We start from the raw sequence: 18,643 nt of genomic DNA, 5'->3' as shown, positions 1-18,643 counted from the left end.
ATCTGCCCCTAAGTCTTGTATGTCCAACAACAAAATATACAAAATGAAACAAAATACCACAACGTGTTCGTCTGACCTGAAGGAGTCCTGCTCAGCCGTGTGACTGTTGTCATGGGTGTAACACACACGCTGGGCCGCCACGTCCAGCTGGGAGAAGCTGAGGAAGGGCATTCCAGGACGCTGGACGGCGTGGACATGTCCGTGTTTGGGAGAGACGGACACGGTGTAGAGCATCTCCCCCGGTCTGGCAGCCCCGTCCGTAGCCAGTAGGATGTCTGTGGTCAGGATGAGCCGCACTCCCTCCATCAGGGTGACCGGCCTGGTGACCAGCACTATGTCACCTGGACACAGGAGAATCGTCATTTAGGTCAAGCAATAGCAGTTTTTTGCATCTATTATACTGTTAAATGTATCAAGGCTTAATTTTTTTACTCTTTGAGTTTAAAAATCGATAAAAAAGTGTATTATAAACATCAAATAAAGCATGTTCGTGCCCGATATCAGGGACTGTCAGCTTATCTTAGTTGCACTTGCTTCGATAGGCCAGCACAATATGAACTGCACCAAAAACCTGTACGAATGGTATGTTTTCAATAATAGCCTGGCAGTGACTTGAGCAAGCAATGATGACGACGACACAACAACAAGAGAACCGCAGAGGCAACCAAAACTCTACGTCTGTTCCCTCCCTACATCCTTCAATTATTCACGTTCCGAGGTGGCTCTTCCTGCGGTGCCGAGTGTGTGGGCTTTTCTCACCTTCGCTCCTCCAGGATCAGAGGGCACCGAGCCAAGAGGGCCAAGCGCACCCCTGATTGCACTCCCTCTCCTCAACTCTCTTCGCTTCTCTCCGCCTCCCATGTCATGCTCACCCAACTGGAAAAGATGGCCTGGCTATAGGGAAAGCCACCTATTCAATTATACATGGCCAAGATGCAGCGGCTGGAGAAAGTTTGTTTTGGGACGTTGCTGATGCATGTGTGGTGCGTTGAGGCACAAAATGGCTGCCGTGCCTTGCTCCACCCAGGTTGTTGTGTCTTGGTGGGTTAACAAGGTGTACTGTTGTGGTATACTGTTGGGTAGTGCTGTAACCTGTCTAGGAAAAGTTCAGTGACTGAATTTATCTATTTATTTACCTTTTTCTTTGCCAGCCAAGTGCTACGTAATGCTAGATCTGTAGACAATACGCGACTATGTGTTATGTGATTAATAAAGTAGTTACATTATTGCTGATAAGATGAGGTTCCTCCAGAGAAGAAGAGATGGTCCACCTCAAAATGTTAAAGACAAAATTTCTTGTTTGTCTTAAAGTATTTAAGCAAGAACTCATCATAACAATGAAACTGTGCCCATTAGGCTGTCCTGTCCTCACCCTTCTGGATGGTGCGTACTGAGATGAAGAAGCTCTGAGGAGGGGACTCGTTGTCTAGGTCACTGAGGGTGAAACGGATGCTGTCATGACCTTTGAACCCGGTGCCAGTAGTGTGGGCATACCACAAGCGGTTAAACTCCACATCCTCCTGGGTGAAGTTCTGACCCGCTCCAATGTCTGTCCAGCCAGCTTCTGTCTGCACAAAGGGAAGAGGACACACAAACACACTCAAATTTGAATTTTACACTTGGTCAGATGTAGGTCAGGATGGTAACATCAGATGTATCTGCGGATGCTATAGTGGTTCTTCCTTTAAAAGTTACGTCGTACAAGTCACGTCATACTGCAGCACAGCTTGCGGGCTGCCGCAGAATTCTATGGCACATTATTTAAGTGTCAGCCATTGTGGCCAATAATGTGCTAGTTTGATCTTTGAGAAGCATTTGACTGTTTTTAATATTGGCTGTACTAGAGAATTTAAAATATATTTTTTAAGAACATAGTATATGGGATTTAAGAATTTTTGCTTAATTAATTTCATTAATATTATGGTGTTTCTATTCCAAGAAAAACAAAACCAAAACAGTCAATGTTTCCATTAGCAAAATATGGCGCTGTACAACGTGACCGACCGGGGATAGGCTACTAAGTGACTGCGAGTGAAAAGCATAATAATCCTAACATTTCCAGACCCTAATTGTAGGCTAACCAATACCCAAACGGAGATTCAGTGAAAATAAAAATCTCATTGATTTATCAAGACCAGTCCCCATGCTTGTCTCAGAACAGTGCGAAATGGTGCTGAAATATTTGACCACACGCAGGAAGGGGCGGCAGGGTAGCCTAGTGGTTGGACTAGTAGCCGGAAGGTTGCAAGGTCAAATCCCCGAGCTGACAAGGTACAAATCTGTCGTTCTGCCCCTGAACAGGCAGTTAACCCACTGCTCCTAGGCCGTCATTGAAAATAAGAATTTGTTCTTAACTGACTTGCCTTCAAATCCTATTATAACAATTGGATGACTTTGGGTGATCCATTAAGCAACAATTTGTTGCCTTCATTAGCCGACTTTATTCCAATATTTCTGTCATTCAGTGATATTTATTCCCATAGTAATTTGTTATGGATCCATCCAGATGTGGTTAGAAAACAATGCATTTGGGGGACTTTGTAAGAATCTGTTGTCCTGCTGATAGCCCATCAGGGGTGCATGGCTTCTTTTGTATTCTTTAAAAAAACTCTGACGCACAGAAGGGAAAGGAGCCTTGAATAATTAAAAATGTCGGTAAAATACTGTTTGACTTGGGGATTATGTTCACGGACAGTGCTATTGGACCTGTGTTACGCCGAATGCGAAAACCCAGAAAAATGAATAGGTATAGTAGACTACAATACTGTAAAGTAGGCCTAATAATGCTAAAGATAATGCTTAAATAAATTAACTGCTGGTCTATACTGTATGCTGCACATTTTTACATTGTATTCCATTTCCAGCGTTTCCAATATGTGTTGTATTATTTGTTCTGTCTTTTCTGGTGAATTAAAATGAAATTCCAACCAACTTTCTATGGCTTGTTTAAAAATAATTATATTCTGAAGATGATTTTGTTTTCAAATAACCGAAAGTGAGCGGTTGTAATCTGATTAAAGGGACAAAAGGCCATTATTGAACACGGGGTGGGACATTCTTACTACTTTGCTCGAGAACGAGTTTGAATTTAAGTATACATTTTGTATGACTGACGCCTTTAGTAAGAGGTCTAATGCTTTAATATGTAATAATTTCTGCCCTCCGAATTCATATTCATTACATCAGATGAACCGCAACATGTCGGCTAAATCGATTTAATTCATGAATGCATTTGAACGTTTTTAATATTGTTATAGTGAAGAGCAAAATAATCCTAACATTTCCAAATAAAAATCTGAATGATTTATCAAGACCAGTCCCATGCTTCAGTGATATTTATTCCCTTGGTAATTCGTTATGGATCCATTAATATATTTGAAGTCCCTAAACTCAGCTCGAGTCTATTGTCCTGCTGATCTTTGAAATAAACATCTGCATTTTGAAAGAGTACTTTTATCATTATTTTATTAACAGAAGCATAAAGATGTTGATGAAGAAATACTGTACAGTAAATGCTTTACATAACATTTTGCAGATGCATGATGTTTGTAGCGAGAAATGAAAAACTTTAGAGTACTTAATACATTGTACATTGGGGGGATTTATTTCACACCTAGCAGAGCTATCCTCTTGTAAAGGTTGAAGAGTCTATTGTCCTGCTAATAGCCCATCATGGAAACGTTGTTTGCCCCCATAGGTTTTAGGCCTGCAGTGGGTTATAATAATCCATGCCTTCTGGGTATGTTTAAAAGTCCAAACGTTATGGGTGGAGTTAGAATTTTGGCTGTCAGAAGTATTAAAATCAACCAATGTCAGCCTTTAAATGCTTTATTATCCAAATGTTTAAAGTGTGTGTGAACAACGGAGAGAATGCATTTGATTGTTTTTAATATTAGGGCCTTCCAGAGGAACGGAAGATTCATAAACCATGTGCCATGGAATCGGTACATCGAACATCTCTTCCCAACTATTTTGCAATCTATATGGTACAGCTGTCAATTTTACGAACAGAAAGAACATTTCTTGCCACAGTTTAGACTACCGATAGATCAGCGTTCTACCTCCCCCTTGTGGCAGTGTGGTGCAATGACAGAATGCCACCATCTACCACAAACGGTCGCGGCTGAAGCTCAAAACTTTTACAGGAAGAGCCAATGTACAGTATATATAGCGTTATACGTATTTTGATATAAACATCTTCTGCGAATCATTTGAAGAGGGGCTTTGCTTTGCACTAACCTTGACCTGCAGCTTGCCAAACCTGGGCCCAGCAGTGAGGATGTAGTAGAGCTTACTGGTGGGAGTGTCCAGGTCTTCTGCCTCCAACACCACACTGGAGATCACCCTCCTGTCCATCCAGTCCACCTCCACTCCTGCATTTCTGACAGAGAAGATACACCATATGGTCAGGACCACAGAGACACAAAGAAACATACTCAGAGACAGACAAAGAGAAAGAGAGGAGAAAAGCGAGAGAGCGACATTATTAGAGAGTTCAATCCCCAGTAAAGACACTGAGGGCAACAGAGACATTGGGGACCAAAGGAGGGGAAGGTATACAAAAAGTTTGGGTACACCTACTCATTCAAGGGTTTTCTTTATTATTTTATAATGTAGAATAATAGTGAAGACATCTACAGTAGACACATGCAGAGATAATCCGTTCACCTACTCTGCGTCTCACAAAGACACAGCGGTTGGAACCCCAAATCTCAAATCAGACAAAAGGACAGATTTCCAACGGTCTAATGTCCATTACTTGTGTTTCTTGGTCCAATCAGGTCTCTTCTTATTATTGGTGTCCTTTAGTAATATTGAAATGTGTCTGTTACTTGAACTCTGTGAAGCATTTATTTGGGCTGCAATTTCTGAGGCTGGTAACTCTAATGAACTTTTCCTCTGCAGGTCTTCTTTTTCATGTGGCGGTCATCATGAGAGATAGTTTCATCATAGCACTTGAAGAAACTTTCACAGTTCTTGAAATGTTCCGCATTGACTGACCTTCGTGTCTTAAAGTAATGATGGACTGTCGTTTCTCTTTTCTTATTTGAGCTGTTCTTGCCATAACATCGACTTGGTCTTTTACCAAATAGGGCTGTCTTCTGTATACCACCCCTAACTTGTCACAACACAACTGCTTGGCTCAAACGCATTAAGAAGAAAATACATTCCACAAATTAAATTTTAACAAGGCACACCTGTTAATTGAAATGCATTCCAGTTGACTAACTCATGAAGCTGGTTGAGATAATACCAAGAGTGTCAAAGCTGTCATCATTTACTTTGAAGAATCTCAACAATAAGATACATTTTGATTTAACACTCTTTTGGTTACTACATGATTCCATGTGTGTTATTTCATAGTGTTGATGTCTTCACTATTATTCTGCAATAGTACAAATAAAGAAGAACCCTTGAATGAGTAGGTGTGTCCAACCTTTTGACGTGTACTGTACATGTAAGCAAAGTACCAGTTCCAACTCATATACAGCTCCCTACAAGCAGTACCGACAAGCACCAGTCAACTGAGGAGCCCCATCCCAGAGAGAGAAGGACAAACACTGTGGGCCACAGAGACAGACACATGCAGCTAGGGCCACAGAGCCCTTAACACCCTAGCCTCCCTAAACCTAGCACGCTCAGATGAGTCCTGATCCTGAACACACATCAACAACACCAGATCCCCTCCCTCCCCCTGCAGCCTGGCATGGAACAATGGGCCAGGCGAGCAGGAGAGACCTGTCAGAGCCATCCACCAGGGCACCGCAAACAAGGAAGTGGGCGTCTGCCAAAAAGCCACATTACTTCTGCCTATGCGGCCTTTATGGACTGCGACCTGTGCCAACGCACTGATTCAAAAAAAGTCCTGATCTAAGGAGAAATAGAGGAAAAACAGGAGGAGGAGGACAGAGGAGGACCTATTCAAGGATGTAACCTGATTCCCAGTCACTCATTCGACTGGAGGACACAGGGAGATTAAACATACTCCCGCACCCGCCACATGTGCTGTACAGGTTGTGTGTGTTGACCCCTGAGTCCATACCCCCCCACCCTCACCACCCCCCTTCTGTCCCAATCCTCCACCTCCCCCATCCCCAACTTCCCTTCTCTCTCTCCCACCATTCGTTCCACCCCTTCCCAACCCTCCCTGATCCCCTTCTTGGCTCCGAGTGTTCCTCCCAGGGCGTTCTTCTTATCCTTACTTTAGCAGCCGGGGCTTTTCATCGTTGACTGGTAGGACACGGAGGTGAGCGGTCCCCTGGATTGTGTGGCGGCCATCTGTCAGTTGCACAGTGAACGAGTCCTTCAGGGTTTCCGTGTCATCGTGCATGTACATGATCCTCATTCCTGCAGATAGGGGCCAAGAGGGGAAGAGTCAGGGAGAGGATGGGAGAACGGTGACCAGGAGGACAGTTTGGTTGGGTTTTGGGCTGGGGTGTTCGGTCACGGTGTAAATAGAGTAGCAACGTGTGTAAATGTGTGTTTTCAGGGTAGAGACATTGAAGCATTTCTACTAAAAACTTAAATGTGGTCGACATGAGACACTGGCTTTTCCAAGAACTGTAATATGTTGTTGCGAAAAAGGAGTGCTCTCAGCGCATCACATATTCCACTAGTTTTTTCAACAGTATCAAATTGGGCTCATCGCACAAACACACGGGTAATTTTCACTATTGCTGCGGTCTTTGAAGAAGCGAAACCAAACAGATTGAGCTAAAGCCTTGCTCACCTACAGAACCAATCAAAAGTTTGGACACACCTACTCATTCAAGGGTTCTTCTTTATCTTTATTATTTTCTACATTGTAGAATAGTAATGAAGACATCAAAACTATAAAATAACACATGGAATCATGTAGTAACCAAAAAAGTGTTAAAAATGTTTAAATATATTTTAAATTTGAGATTCTTCAAGTAGCCACCCTTTGCCTTTGACAGCTTTATACACTCTTGGCATTCTCTCAACCAGCTTCATGAGGTAGTCACCTGGAATGCATTTCAATAAACAGGTGCGCCTTGATAAAAGTGAATTTGTGGAATTTCTTTCATTCTTAATGTGTTTGAGCCACTCAGTTCAGTTGTGACAAGTTAGGGGTGTTATACAGAGGATAGCCCTATTTGGTGAAAGACCAAGACCATATTAAGGCAAGAACAGCTTAAATAAGCAAAGAGATATGACAGTCCATCATTACTTTAAGACATGAATGTCAGTCAATACGGAACATCTTAAGAACTTTGAAAGTTTCTTCAAGTGCAGTCACAAAAACCATCAAGTGCTATGATGAAACAGGCTCTCATGTGGACCGCCACATGAAAGGAAGACCCAGAGTTACCTCTGCTGCAGAGGAATGGTGGGAGGGAGAGAAGGGAAGTTGGGGATGGGGGAGGTGGAGGATTGGGACAGAAGGGGGGTGGTGAGGGTGGGGGGGTATGGACTCAGGGGTCAACACACACAACCTGTACAGCACATGTGGCGGGTGCGGGAGTATGTTTAATCTCCCTGTGTCCTCCAGTCGAATGAGTGACTGGGAATCAGGTTACATCCTTGAATAGGTCCTCCTCTGTCCTCCTCCTCCTGTTTTTCCTCTATTTCTCCTTAGATCAGGACTTTTTTTGAATCAGTGCGTTGGCACAGGTCGCAGTCCATAAAGGCCGCATAGGCAGAAGTAATGTGGCTTTTTGGCAGACGCCCACTTCCTTGTTTGCGGTGCCCTGGTGGATGGCTCTGACAGGTCTCTCCTGCTCGCCTGGCCCATTGTTCCATGCCAGGCTGCAGGGGGAGGGAGGGGATCTGGTGTTGTTGACGTGTGTTCAGGATGAGGACTCATCTGAGCGTGCTAGGTTTAGGGAGGCTAGGGTGTTAAGGGCTCTGTGGCCCTAGCTGCATGTGTCTGTCTCTGTGGCCCAGAGTGTTTGTCCTTCTCTCTCTGGGCTGGGGCTCCTCAGTTGACTGGTGCTTGTCGGTACTGCTTGTAGGGAGCTGTATATGAGTTGGAACTGGTACTTTGCTTACATGTACAGTACACGTCAAAAGGTTGGACACACCTACTCATTCAAGAGTTCTTCTTTATTTGTACTATTGCAGAATAATAGTGAAGACATCAACACTATGAAATAACACACATGGAATCATGTAGTAACCAAAAGAGTGTTAAATCAAAGTGTATATTATATTTGAGATTCTTCAAAGTAGCCACCCTTTGCCTTGATGACAGCTTTGCACACTCTTGGTATTCTCTCAACCAGCATGAGTTAGTCAACTGGAATGCGTTTCAATTAACAGGTTAACAGGCGTGCCTTGTTGAAAGTACATTTGTGGAATTTCTTCCCTTCTTAATGCGTTTGAGCCAATCAGTTGTGTTGTGACTCGTTAGGGGTGGTATACAGAAGATAGCTCTTTTCGGTGAAAGACCAAGTCCATATTATGGCAAGAACAGCTTAAATAAGCAAAGAGAAATAACAGTCCATCATTACTTTAAGACATGAATGTCAGTCAGTATGGAACATCTTAAGGACGATGAAACTGGCTCTCATGTGGACTGCCACAGGAAAGAAAGATGCAGAGTTACCTCTGTTGCAGAGGATAAGTTCATTAGAGTTACCAGCCTCAGATAGCAGCCCAAATAAATGCTTCAGAGTTCAAGTAACAGACAGATCTCAACAGTGACTGTCCAGAGGAGACCGTGAATCAGGCCTTCATGGTTGAATTGCTGCAAAGAAACCAATACTAAAGGACACCAAAAAGAAGAAGAAGAGAATTGCTTGGGCCAAGAAACACGAGCAATAGACATTAGACCGGTGGAAATCTGTCCTTTGGTCTGATTAGTCCAAATTTTAGATTTTTGGTTCCAACAGTGGTGTGTCTTTGTTAGACACAGAGTAGGTGAACGGATGATCTCCGCATGTGTGGCTCCCACCGTGAAGCATGGAGGAGGAGGTGTGATGGTGTGGGGGTGCTTTTCTGGTGACACTGTCTGTGATTTATTTAGAATTCAAGGTACACTTAACCTGCATGGCTACCACAGCATTCTGCAGCAATACGCCATCCCATCTGGTTGCGCTTAGTGGGACTATCATTTATTTTTCTACAGGATAATGATCCAAAACATACCTCCAGGCTGTGTAAGGCCTATTTTCCCAAGAAGGAGAGTGATGGGAGTGATGCATCAGATTACCTGGCCTCCACAATCACTCGACCTCAACCCAATTGAGATAGTTTGGGATGAGTTGGACCGCAGAGTTAAGGAAAAGCAGCCAACAAGTGCCCGGCATACGTGGGAACTCCTTCAAGACGGTTGGGAAAGCATTCCAGGTGAAGCTGGTTTAGAGAATGCCAAGAGTGTGCAAAGCTGTTATCAAGGTAAAGGGTGGCTACTTTGAAGAATCTAAAATATAACGTATATTTTGATTTACTCAACACTTTTTTGGTGTTAAACATGTGTTATTTCAGAGTGTTGATGTATTTGCTATTATTCTACAATGTAGAAAATAGTTTTAAAAAAGAAAAATCTTTGAATGAATAGGTGTCCAAAATTTTGACTGGTCCTGTATTTTTCCATGGGTCTGCTGCTTACAAGGAATGTGCGTGTGTGTATGTGCACGTGCATGCTTGTGTACGTGTGTGTACGCACTTGCATGTGTGTGTGCATGTATGTGTGTGTGCTCAGTGACTGAACAGAGTGCACAGTGGCTGTGAGGTAATTGTGCAGGCAGCAGCAGCAGCAGCAGAGAGAGAGAGAGAGAGAGCAGTTGGAAGGACAGTGTGCAGCGGAGGCAGCAGCAGCACCACGGGCGCTCTGCGACCTCTGTCTGAGCATCTGTTCAGCAGGGGCCTGACCCCCGACAACGACGACAACACAACGCACAGCCCTCTGGAAGGAAGGCACAGCCCAGGCTGGGGGAGCGGAGGGGGAGGAAGGGGCAGGCTGGCCTTGTAGTTGGATGTAATGCCTGTACCCCCCCGAATAACAACCCAACAACCTCAAACTCAGAAAGGCATAGACTAACAAACGACACTAGTAAACATATGGCACTAAACCGAACGAAGACACAGTGATACATGAAGGCAACTGCTGCCCTACTATAGTTCAATAACATGCACTTAACAACGTGCACAACAATTATTCCAGGTGCATGAAACAAAAGACAGGCCTACAGTAAGCCATACGCTCCTGTATATTTTATTGAAATATTTCGACCATAAACTGTACACGATTATTCAAATAAATTATGTTTAAATCATTGTTGGTCCCCGAAAGGCAAATACTTTTTGGATTATAGTGTTGCTTCAGACATATACAGTGGGGCAAAAAAGTATTTAGTCAGCCACCAATTGTGCAAGTTCTCCCACTTAAAAAGATGAGAGAGGCCTGTAATTTTCAACATAGGTACACTTCAACTATGACAGACAAAATGAGAAAAAAAATACAGAAAATTAGTTTATTTGCCAATTATGGTGGAAAATAAGTATTTGGTCAATAACAAAAGTTCATCTCAATACTCTGTTATATACCCTTTGTTGGCAATGACAGAGGTCAAACGTTTTCTGTAAGTCTTCACAAGGTTTTCAAAAACTGTTGCTGGTATTTTGGCCCATTCGTCCATGCAGATCTCCTCTAGAGCTGTGATGTTTTGGGGCTGTTGCTGGGCAACATGGACTTTCAACTCCCTCCAAAGATTTTCTATGGGGTTGAGATCTGGAGACTGGCTAGGCCACTCCAGGACCTTGAAATGCTTCTTACGAAGCCACTCCTTCGTTGCCCGGGCGGTGTGTTTGGGATCATTGTCATGCTGAAAGACCCAGCCATGAAAAACAGCCCCAAAGCATGATGTTCCTACCCCCTATGATGTTCTTTGTCCTCCAAACATGACGAGTTGAGTTTTTACCAAAAAGTTATATTTTGGTTTCATCTGACCATATGACATTCTCCCAATCTTCTTCTGGATCATCCAAATGCTCTCTAGCAAACTTCAGACGGGCCTTGTCATGTACTGGCTTAAGCAGGGGGACACGTCTGGCACTGCAGGATTTGAGTCCCTGGCGGCGTAGTGTGTTACTGATGGTAGGCTTTGTTACTTTGGTCCCAGCTCTCTGCAGGTCATTTACTAGGTCCCCGCGTGTAGTTCTGGGATTTTTGCTCACCGTTCTTGTCATCATTTTGACCCCACGGGGTGAGATCTTGCGTGGAGCCCCAGATCGAGGGAGGTTATCAGTGGTCTTGTATGTCTTCCATTTCCTAATAATTGCTCCCACAGTTGATTTCTTCAAACCAAGCTGCTTACCTATTGCAGATTCAGTCTTCCCAGCCTGGTGCAGGTCTACAATTTAGTTTTTTGACAGCTTTGACAGCCATAGTGGAGTTTGGAGTGTGACTGTTTGAGGTTGTGGACAGGTGTCTTTTATACTGATAACAAGTTCAAACAGGTGCCATTAATACAGGTAATGAGTGGAGAACAGAGGAGCCTCCTAAAGAAGAAGATACAGGTCTGTGAGAGCCATAAATCTTGCTTGTTTGTAGGTGACCAAATACTTATTTTCCACCATAATTTGCAAATAAATTCAATAAAATTCCTACAATGTGATTTTCTGGATTTCTTTCCTCATTTTGTCTGTCATAGTTGAAGTGCATCTGTGATGAAAATTACAAGCCTCTCTCATCTTTTTAATGGAAGAACCTGCACATTTGGTGGCTGACTAAATACTTTTTTGACCCACTGTACATCAAAATCAAGTGTCTCACCTTGTTTGAGCTCCTCCATGGTGAAGGTGTGTACCATCAGGCTCTGCAGAAGTAGCTTGGGGCCCATGTTCTTATAGCGGCTCAACTCCGTTCCATAGATCCCGTTCAGCAGGGTCCCGTGGGCTGGGGGAACCAATACTGTGAAGGTCAAAATGTCCACCGGGGCGTCCAAGTCCAACGCGTTCAAAATGGCCGGACTCAGCTCCTTTATCCCTCCCTCCATCACCTGGTGGGGAAAAAGAGGGATGAAGGAAGAGGAGGATGAGTCCGAAGGGAAAGAAAGAAAGGAAATGAAGCAGGTATGGCATGAGGAGATGGAGGAGGCATCGTAGGAAAAGAGGGAAGGCGACGTCGTAGACCATGGACATGCGTGAACACTGTGAAATGCCTCCTTCCTCTCCCTCCCTTGAAGTAACCCCTGGTCTGACACGGTTGGATATGCAAAAGCAAAGATTCAACTCCATAGCTTTAGACCCGTCAAGTCATGTCAGAGCAGTGGGGGACGACAGCAGGGTGCATTTCTCCAGAATACTTTATTAAACACGGCCAAAGACTTAAAAGCATTAGATGGGTGGACGTGAGGCAACTTACAGTGAAGTTGCTAAGCGCCAGAGAGGGAGTCTCGTCGTTGGTGGGGTGAATGACGATGTAGAAGGGGATGGGGGGAGACTTGTGCCTCCCGTCGCTCACACTGATCACCAGCTGGTCCACGGTGGGCTCAGTCCCCTGGTGCTCTGCCTGGACGTAGTTGATGTAACCCGCTCTGAGGTGGAGCAGGCTGAATGACACTGAACACACCACCACAACCACGACAACACAGCAGGGTATGAGTAGAAATGAATATTTTCTCATTGTACTCATTGTCGACTTCGAGTTCACTGTGTGAATGGTCCATACCGTCTGAGACTGAGGGCACGGAACACAACAGCAGCGTACGGGAGAAGAGTGGGCCTAGGCGGTACCTTATTCACGTCATTCAAATGTGGTAACAACGCATTTTTCACAAAGCTTCACTGCCAGATAAGCATGATATAACGTGTTAAAAAAGCTTATTGGTCTTTTGAGCCGTATATTGAATTACTTGCCCTTCGAACCGGATGAATTAAAACACCTTTTTTTTTAAAACAGTCATAATAGTTTGTGTCGGTAGATATCGGCAAGATAACTAATGGCCAACTTGGAACTAACCATGTATAACTTTGAACTAACCGTGGATAACTTTGAACTAACCATGGATAACTTTGAACTAACCGTGGCTAACTTTGAACTAACCATGGCTAACTTTGAACTAACCGTGGCTAACTTTGAACTAACCGTGGCTAACTTTGAACTAACCATGGCTAACCTTTTGACTAAAGAGCTTAAAGGGATAGTTTATGCTAAATCTATATTTGGGAGGAATCCCCCTTACCTCGAGTTGTGTCTGAATACCTATATTGACAGAAACCACGATAATCCATTGTTTACTTCTTCATTCATTCATGTATTAGCGGTACCGACGTTAGCAAAGCAATATTGCAAGCCAAAACTTCCTCATAAACACTTCAAACTGTTTGCTAGCGTCTATGCTTCGCAAAGTCCCCGTCCATGTTTTCTTGCCCGCGAGAATGTCATTCTTTTTGCAGTAATATTCCAATGCTCTGGTAGTTCCATCAAGCCTCTGGTGAGTACGTTGAACGCTGGTAAATCAAGCTCGAGTGCCCAATGGAATACAATGCAATACAATATACATTTATTGTCCATGTTACAGCAAACAGAAACAGTTGCGGCTTTGAGACTACTGTACGTGTGGAAATAGTTCATGCTTAAATAATCCCTGCGCCAACTAAGGAACTTAGTTTGAAGTGTTTTTGAGGAATTGTCTGCTTGCAATGCAGCTCTGCTAACATCAGTACCGCTGTTAACGTTCATGAATTTGGACGATGATCATTTTGCTAACTGCAGGAGGTGGTAGAAGAGAACAACAGATTATTGTTGATTCTGTCACTATGGGCCTTCAAGACACAGGTCTGGGGACTTCCACCCAAATATACATTTGGCTATCACTCTTAAGGATCTGTGTGCCACTGACCCACTCGGAGGCCTGCGTTGCTCTTCTCGAAGCCTGGTGAGGGCAGGGTGTTCTCCAGGAAGCCCTGTAGGGGTGGGTTTTCCAGGAGGAAGAGGAGCTCTTCAGGGTACGTATCGGGGTCCTCGGCCCCCAGCACTCCCCCACATAGACAGGCTGAGGAGCCCTCGTCCACCACAAACATGTCACCTGACATACACAGCGAAATGACAGTGAAAGACACATGAAATGATGACATTAAATAATTGCACATGAAATAATTGCCATGAAATTCTCTCTCGCAATTCTCTCACATTTTTAGTAATGGTTTCAGAAGCTTAAGAGACATGATAGAGAAAAACAGTAAATGTAAATTTATCCATCCATCCCTAAACATATCCCAATCTTCCCTCTCTCTCTCTCTCTCTCTCTCTCTCTCTCTCTCTCTCTCTCTCTCTCTCTCCCTCTCCTCTCTCACACTCTCTCTCCCCCTCTCTTTCTATCGCTCTCTCTCTCTCCCCATTTCTCTCTCTCTCTCTCTCTCTCTCTCTCTCTCTCTCTCTCTCTCTCTCTCTCTCTCTCTCTCTCTCTCTCTCTCGGCACTCGGCACTCGGCACTCGGCCAGCACGCTGCCACCTGGTTGCTGATAAAGCCATCATGCCCCTGCTCGCTGGAGTCTGCACCCATTTACAGCGCTGATAAATAATGAATGGAGAATGGGCACTGGTGGGATGAATGCTTGAATCAGGATCCACCCTGATCCAAGGGGGGGATGAGGTGTGTGTGTGTGTAGTTAATGACCAAATGTCTGGGAAACAGGTGATAAAAAAAAACAAAAAAACATTGTCCACCAAACAGGGAAAGAGGCAAAGCCGGATTCCTCTTTGTTTCGCTCCGCTAATTCTCTGATGCGGTCTCTTTATTCAATGCAAATTAATTAGACCACTACATTTCCCCTGCAAACTACTCCGGATTTTGTGGGCCTGCTATGCAGCGGTGAAGATTGAGAATAAATATTCATTTTTTTTCTTGGCTGGGATTAGCAAATTAGCTGATGGTGTTGGAGATGGGGTATAGTGGGCCGGGATAGATCATCTTGGCAGCAAGAGGGGAGGCCTAAACGTGTTTTCTTTTGTGAGCAAGGGATGCTCCTTTCTGTCTTTTGTTTACTGAGGCCTTCATTGTCCGGTGGCCCTCGTGGGGAATTGGTGTCTGCTCGGCGCCCACCAGTTCGCTAACGTTATAGCTCCCCTCCCCAACACAGCAGAGGAATAATCCCAACCAGCTGTGTGTGTGCCCTCTGCACGCAATAACACACCACAACACCATGCAGTAATTCATGACAACACCCAGCAAGGGATTTCCATTAAATGCCCTAACAAACCCCTTTTTACCTACAAATGCATGAACACGCGCACACACATACACACACAAAGAAACACACTACCAAGCACACACACACACACACACACACACACACACACACACACACACACACACACACACACACACACACACACACACACACACACACACACACACACACACACACACACACACACACACACACACACACACACACAACCCATGATCACAACAGCCACCCTCAGTCTCTTCTCCCCATCTCCTAACACCCTTCTTAGTCCTCTCATTCTCTCCCAGTGGTCACTGTTCCCTATTGATAACCACAAAGTTGCCGGTCACACACAGGGGGCTTTACGGTCCAATCCCTCTTCTTGGCTCGGGCTCTAGCGAGAGACGTTCCCTCGCCGTCCCCAGGAATCCATGTGTGTGTGTGTGTGTGTGTGTGTGGGGACACAATGCTCGCCCTGCTGCCTCTCCCAGTACAGTGTGTGCTCGCCTGATTAAGAGATTCTCGCTAGCGCAATGCGTTCTACCACCTGCCACCGAGCTCCCCGCTTCAAAGCAGAGGGCAGGCTGGGAAATGACTGAGCGTGTGTTTACCGGCATTAAGGGGATTGTGATTATCACAAAGTAGTTAAACCTTTACACAACAATGGAACTGAGGTGATGGGGAATCTTGTCTTGTTCGATGCACCCAACTCCCCATAGAGCGGACAAGACAAAGAAAGATGAGGTGTCTCTGGTATTCCCTTGTTAGCACCTTTTCTTTTGGGGAGGGGGGACTTCATATACTTAAAAATTACTGAAAACAAATTAAAACTGTGGTGAACAATAATGAACCTACATTTATGCAGTTTCTTGTGGCCTCTAGCTCTCTAATAACCACCAAAATTAAAGCCAGCAGTCAGGGAGAATCGAAAATTCAGAAAACGATGGATAGACCGTATTTTTGTATATTTTGATGGCGAGGAAACATAGCCGACTTCAGGACCTCGTTGAAGACCCAATGTGGCCCGGAGGGTAGAATTAGTTTGACAACCCTGATCGAGAGAAATATATGTGTGTGTCTAAATATGTCTCCCTCTATGTTCCTATAAATGGCTCTGTTTAAAATGTCTTTATATACAGCTTTATATGTCTCTCTCTATATAGGTATATATGGCTCATATGTTTCTCTCGATATAGAGTGTGTATCTATATAAACTCAGCAAAAAAAGAAACGGCCCTTTTGCAGGACCCTGTCTTTCAAAGCTAATTCGTAAAAATCTAAATAACTTCACAGATCTTCATTGAAAAGGGTTTTAACACTGTTCCCCATGCTTGTTCAATGAACCATAAACAATTAATGAACATGCACCTGTGGAACGGTCGTTAAGACACTAACAGCTTACAGACGGTAGGCAATTAAGGTCACAGTTCTGAAAACGTGGGTCACTAAAGAGGTCTTTCTACTGACCCTGAAAAACACCAAAAGAAAGACGCCCAGGGTCCCTGCTCATCTGCATGAACGTGCCTTAGCATGCTGCAAGGAGGTATGAGGACTGCAGATGTGGCCAGGGCAATAAATTGCAATGTCCGTACTGTGAGATGCCTACAGGGAGACAGGATGGACAGCTGATCGTCCTCGCAGTGGCAGACCACGTGTAACAACACCTGCACAGGATCGGTACATCCGAACATCACAACTGCGGGACAGGTATAGGATGGCAACAACAACTGCCCAAGTTATACCAGGAACGCACAATCCCTCCATCAGTGATCAGACTGTCCACAATAGGCTAAGAGAGGCTGGACTAAGGACTTGTTGGCCTGTTGGAAGGCAGGTCCTCACCAGACATCACCGGCAACAATATCACCTATGACAGGACTGGCAAAAAGTGCTCTTCACTGAGGAGTCACGGTTTTGTCTCACCAGGGTGATGGTCGGATTCGCGTTTATCGTTGAAGGAATGAGCGTTACACTGAGGCCTGTACTCTGGAGCGGGATCGATTTGGAGGTGGAGGATCCATCATGGTCTGGGGCGGTGTGTCACAGCATCATCGGACTGAGCTTGTTGTCATTGCAGGCAATCTCAATGTCCGGGAACTTGCAGATGCCTTGGTGGAAGAGTGGGGTAACATCTCACAGCAAGAACTGGCAGATCTGATGCAGTCCACGAGGAGGAGATGCACTGCAGTACTTAATGCAGCTGGTGGCCACAACAGATACTGATTGTTACTATTGATTTTGACCCCTCCTTTGTTCAGGGACACATTATTCCATTTCTGTTAGTCACATGTCTGAGGAACTTGTTCAGTAAATGTCTCAGTTGTTGAATCTTGTTATGTTCATACAAATATTTACACATGTTAAGTTTGCTGAAAATAAACGCAGTTGACATTGAGAGGACGTTTCTTTTTTTTAAAGAAACACACACATCTTGTGCATGCGGAAAGTATTCAGGACCTTGACTTTTTCCACATCTTGTTACGTTGCAGCCTTGTTCTAAAATTGATTAAATTCCCCTCAATCTACACACGATACCCCATACTGACAAAGCAAAAACAGGTTTTTAGAAATTGTAGCAAACGCATAAAAAAAACTGAAATATATAATTTACATAAGTATTCAGACCCTTTTCTCAGTAATTTGTTGAAGCACCTTTGGCAGCGATTTCATCCTCAAGTCTTCTTGGGTATGACGCTACAAGCTTGGCACACCTGTATTTGGGGAGTTTCTCCCATTCTTCTCTACAGATCCTCTCAAACTCTGTCAGATTGGATGGGGAACATCGCTGCACAGCTATTTTCAGGTCACTCCAGAGACGTTCGATCGGGGTCAAGTCTGGGCTCTGGCTGGGACACTCAAGACATTCAGAGACTAGTCTTGAAGCCACTGCTGCATTGTCTTAGCTGTGTGCTCCGGGTCGTTGTCCTGTTGGAAGGTGAACCTTCGCCCCAGTCTGAGGTCTTGAGTGCTCTGGCGGGCAGCTCTAGGAAGAGTCTTGGTGGTTCCAAACTTCTTTAATTTAAGAATGATGGAGGCCACTGTGTTCTTGGGGACCTTCAATGATGCAGACATTTTTTGGTTCCCTTTCCCAGATCTGTGCCTCGACACTATCCTGTCTTGGAGCACTATGGACAATTAATTTGACCTCATGGCTTGGTTTTTGACGTGCACTGTCAACTGTAGGACCTTATATAAACAGGTGTGTGCCTTTCCAAATCATGCCCAAACAATTGAATTCACCACAACTGTACTCCAATCAAGTTGTAGAAACATCTAATGGGTGATCAATGGAAACAGGATGCACCTGAGCTCAATTTCGAGACTCATAGGAAAGGGTCTGAATACTTATATAAAAAAGGTATTTCCTTTTTTCTATTAACTTATTTTTGCTTTGTCATTATGGGGTAATGTGTATAGATTGATGAGTAACATTTTTAATTCAATCCATTTTAGAATAAGGCTGTAACATAACAAAATCTGGAAAAAGGGAAGGGGTCTGAAT

The 18,643-nt window shown here is 44.3% G+C and overlaps 1 protein-coding gene across 1 annotated transcript in view; it reads right to left on the bottom strand.

Annotated features, from left to right (window-relative positions):
* frem1b (Fras1 related extracellular matrix 1b) overlaps positions 1-18,643 on the bottom strand; it is a 52,530-nt gene that overhangs the window by 16,811 nt on the left and 17,076 nt on the right. Inside the window, exons 19-25 of the mRNA XM_052527427.1 lie at positions 13,812-13,997; positions 12,332-12,528; positions 11,741-11,966; positions 6,204-6,348; positions 4,240-4,381; positions 1,373-1,568; positions 77-341 (exon numbers count right to left, since the gene is read on the bottom strand). Of these exons, the coding sequence (XP_052383387.1) occupies positions 77-341; positions 1,373-1,568; positions 4,240-4,381; positions 6,204-6,348; positions 11,741-11,966; positions 12,332-12,528; positions 13,812-13,997 (1,357 nt within the window). The remainder of the gene's footprint in view (positions 1-76; positions 342-1,372; positions 1,569-4,239; positions 4,382-6,203; positions 6,349-11,740; positions 11,967-12,331; positions 12,529-13,811; positions 13,998-18,643) is intronic.

This window comes from Oncorhynchus keta, chromosome 1, assembly GCF_023373465.1.
Source record: "Oncorhynchus keta strain PuntledgeMale-10-30-2019 chromosome 1, Oket_V2, whole genome shotgun sequence".
Taxonomy (NCBI): domain Eukaryota; kingdom Metazoa; phylum Chordata; class Actinopteri; order Salmoniformes; family Salmonidae; genus Oncorhynchus; species Oncorhynchus keta.
Note: the sequence above shows the minus strand (reverse complement) of the source record. Positions and strands in the feature narration are given on the sequence as shown.